Source organism: Belonocnema kinseyi, chromosome 2, assembly GCF_010883055.1.
Source record: "Belonocnema kinseyi isolate 2016_QV_RU_SX_M_011 chromosome 2, B_treatae_v1, whole genome shotgun sequence".
NCBI classification, from domain to species: Eukaryota; Metazoa; Arthropoda; class Insecta; order Hymenoptera; family Cynipidae; genus Belonocnema; species Belonocnema kinseyi.
Genome location: NC_046658.1, coordinates 137,896,493 through 137,900,709, shown reverse-complemented (window position 1 = coordinate 137,900,709; position 4,217 = coordinate 137,896,493). Strand labels below are relative to the sequence as shown.

The 4,217-nt window shown below is 36.0% G+C and overlaps 1 protein-coding gene across 1 annotated transcript; it reads right to left on the bottom strand.

The window, feature by feature from the left end:
• Positions 1-1,208: 1,208 nt before the first annotated feature.
• Positions 1,209-1,613, bottom strand: LOC117182997 (protein GVQW3-like). The gene has a single exon (XM_033376126.1). It carries the CDS (start codon positions 1,611-1,613, stop codon positions 1,209-1,211), a length of 405 nt encoding a protein of 134 aa, XP_033232017.1.
• Positions 1,614-4,217: the final 2,604 nt, after the last annotated feature.

Genomic DNA, 4,217 nt, shown 5'->3' with positions numbered 1-4,217 from the left:
GGAATGCTCAGAAATCGATACGAATCGAAAGCTGAGGGACTACTGACACACAGCAAAGGGCACAACTGGGTCGAGAGAGGGTTCTAGCATTTTTCGAAAGAAAGTGAGCGAGAGGACTGAAAAAAGAGAGATATATATAGAGAGGCCGAGAGAGAAGAAGAGAGCGAGATGGAGAGTAAATATGATGCAGTCACAAAATGCAACATAGTTATAAGAGACTACTACGCAGTTAAAATCTTCGAGAAAAGTCTAGCTCTCTCCTTTCCCCTTCTTGTCTCTAGTGATAAGTTTAATTGCTTAATTTATCATCGTGAAATTAATTTAAAAAGTTAAAATTTCAGCATTTTTATAATAGTTTATGAACGGAATAAATTCGTCCCTATAATTCTTTAAATTTCCGAAGCTTCAAAATTTTAACGTAAAATATTACATAAAAGATGATATCAGTTTGAAAGAAGTTTGTTGTAACTAAATTATTGTCATGTAAACTGACTCTTATCAACTGTAAATATCCCAGAAGGACAAAGCTGACGCCTTTCACATAAAAGATAACAACTGCGGAATGAGATTGTACAAGCCAATGAAGCAGTAGAATATTAATTAGTTAGATTGTTATATTACATTGTTAAATTGAAAAGATGAAGATTGTCTGTACTCTGCTCTTATGCTTGACCGTTATCCTGAACTCTATTGGTGAATATAATAATATAATATATCTACTATTTAGGGAAATACCCTTTTAAGCTATACGTAGATAAAAATTTTGGTAATTTACAGATTAGGCGAGAAATTTGCTACTGACCAAATGACGCAAAAACTGGAATTTTCTGCACATGTGTAAATACGAGGGGGACCCAAAAAAAACGGGAATTTCGTCATAACTTCTTTATTTCTTCATATTTTGACACCAAATTTTTATCACATTTAAAGTATTCTCTCTTAAATACAGCGCACTTCTGCAAACGATCCTTCCATTCTTCAATACATTTTGCAAACTCACTTATTGGGATGTTCCTTAGGCCTTCTAGCGAGTTTTGTTTTACCTCCTCCACAGTGGCAAAGGACTTTCCTTTCATGTCCCTTTTTAAGCTGGTTAACAAAAAGAAATAACAGGGAGCCAGGTTCGGTGAGGGGGGGGGGGATTGGTGGCATGCCATTTTTGTTCAAAAACTGCTTTACGGAGAGAGCGGAGAGAGCTCAAAACATGCCTAAAGTCGACGATTGCTTTGCTCGCCTGTGAGAAGGCGAGGGACAAATATGGCTGCAACTCTTCCCATGCGCAAATCTTCGGATAAAGTCCTATGAATTAAACTCCAAGATATTCCACTCATCTCACAGAGTTGGTCAATGGTTTGAGGACGGTATATACGAATGAGGGCATTGATTTTGTCAAGATTTTCGTCACTTCTTGACGTTGCGGGGCGCCCTGAACGGAGTTGGTCTTCAATTGACATTTCTCCATTTTTAAGACGCGAAAACCTCTCGCAGACTCTAGTTTTATTCAGGGCAGCATCCTCATAAGCAGTCTTAAGTATTACCATAGTTTCCGTGGCTGATTTCCCCAACAGGAAACAAAATTTCACAGCCACATGTTGCTCTCGACAATCGGCCATAACGTTTTCGGCGAAATGGAAAAAGTTGTTTCACTACAAAAATTCGCACGGATGAACCGATGTACTCACAGAGACAGAACTTTGCACACTAACTCAGGAGACGCCTTCCTAAAAGACACCTGTTCGAACAATAAATTGCCCCACTCTCTCTCCGCGCCGCAACCTAATTCCCGTTACTTTTGGGTCCCCTCTCGTGGTATGTTTGTGAACCCGAAATTCACTCATACCCTAATGCGAGTGCATATAACGCACACGAGTGAGAACGCATACGGGTTTACTACGCGCACAGGAAAGTAGAATTCATGAAAGCGCGCGACCGGCTTTCAAACAGGGCGAGGATAGAAGGGAAATAATTCTGCTCGCTTCTCTAGATTCGAATTTATTTTCGTAGTATATAGATCATTCTCAACACTGCTGCGATCGAGCTTGTAGGGGAATATCTGTTAAGAAAGTGGTGTTCCTTGAACATTGTCACGCTCCCGAACGCGCACGAATTTCGGAGACACTTTCTCAATAGTGCGTGCTGGCATTAAGGCAATTGTCGCGCTAAAAGTCAGATATCTAAAAAAATAGTTTTTCTCTGATTTAAAAATTCAAAATACTCTTATTAATGTCATTTCAAATGGAAACATTATTTTTTATGAAAAATATTTAATTTGCAAAATAAATCATTATTTTAAACATGTTCGCTGGAATCGAATTTTTTCTGACCATCACTTCTTACAAATTTCTGAAAAATGATTGCATTTTAATAAATGACGGCTTACTGTTTCCGGGAAAACATTCCCAGCTACTCAACGCGTGATGCGCGCCTAGAGCGCACGTATGTTGGTCCTCACGATTCGTACTCGATAATGTATTTATATCACACTTCGCGCTCGATAATGTATTTATCTCGTGCTACGCGCTCGATGTTAGTTTATAGACTTTCTAAAACTAAAGTTCAAAGCATCCACAACAGTGATTTCGTGATTGTGAGTTCTCTTTTGCTAAAGTTCCTTCAACCTCAACGAAAATGTTCTCATCGCCTATCTCGTGCTTTGCACTCGATTTTACCGCTGAACTTTTATATCATTGCATTAATTTATTATCATAATTCATAACATGTATTTGTGTTAAAACTGACGTAGCTTTTTTGTCTCGTTTAAAAGGAATTTGCATTTTTAAACAAAATTTTGTTATTAAAAATGCTATTGAAGCTTCTGGCGTTTTCCATAAACTGAATTTGCTCATTTCCCATGTTATTTTTATGATGTATACTTTAATCATACTGTTCACTGAGCATCCTTATCGATTTTTAACTTCTAAACTATGTCTTTCACCTCAGTGACACACACTTTTGTCAATTTAATTTTCTATCTCATCGTGTTCTACATCCCAGTTGAGGGGCCCTATTGCTTAATCTCCCAAAAATTGACTAAAAGTCTCTCTCAAAGCGTCCAGGGCGGAGAGTCTAGTTACAGCAACAGTCTCACGAATCTTATTTTAATGAGAATGGGGGGGGGGGGGGGGGGGGGGTTATGCTAAGAAGGTCACAAACGTTCAGCAGGGTTGTGTTAGGTTAGAGTTCATATAGTCTAATTTTCACATTCCCGCTATACATTTTGGCAATTCCATGTCAATCGGGCCACCTAAATATCTCGTAAACGGGTTATTTTTTTCCACCAAATTTGGCTCAGATTATCTGGAACATGTTTACTTTTATCTTAAATTTTTTCAGAATTACTTTTTTTCTTGTTGCAAAATGGCGGACAAAATATCTCAAAAACATGTTTTTGACATGCTCTCCAGGTATACCATTTTAAAACATTTTATTAGTTTCCACCTCTTAAATTGTTAGTTAGATAAGTTTTTGGAATTGTGGTCATTAAATAAAAAGAACAAATCTTGATCATCAAAATTAGAAATGGCAACGTTTCGAACCTGATGTGGTTTCTTTTCAAGCCTAAATTCAAAAATTATTTTATTACCATAAATAGAGTTAAAAATTTAATAAGAATATCCAAATAATTAAGAAAACGAACGATTAAGTGACAGAATTAACATAGCAAAGTGTATTTATAAAACAATGGTGAAGTAAAATTATTACCTGAAAACGTTTTATTAAGTATCTTGGTAGTTGAATGAAGAAAATAAAATATTTTTCTCTAATTCTGGAGTCAAACTTGTTATCCATCGATTGCCTTGTCCTTAATTTGTTTTAATAAAATGAAGTGAGTTTAATCTCTTTATGCTATATTAGTGTTGTGAACAACACTAATATCAACTGTAAACAAAAACGAAAACCTAAAGTTAGGAAGGAAAGCAAGGAAATAAGAATGTTTTTTGGGTTTTTGTGGTCAAGAGGAAAATAGATTATGATGAAAGTTATATGGAACTTACAAAAAAAAGGATAATTATGAACCTGCAATGATGGATTTAAAAGAGTGAACCAAAAAAGGTTTACTACAAAATTTGTTTTACATTGTAATAGTTTGTTTAACAAACTTGTAAGGTTAAAACGAGCGTTGATAGACTAAAACCTTCAACTGACAAGTCTTAATATACGTTCACAAAGTCATCATTAAAGTTTAAGTAAGTGCATTCATAAATTCGTCACAAATG

Bases quoted from the DNA above. Each gene is read 5' to 3' on its own strand.
- LOC117182997 (XM_033376126.1), bottom strand. From the start codon at position 1,613: ATGGCCGATTGTCGAGAGCAACATGTGGCTGTGAAATTTTGTTTCCTG.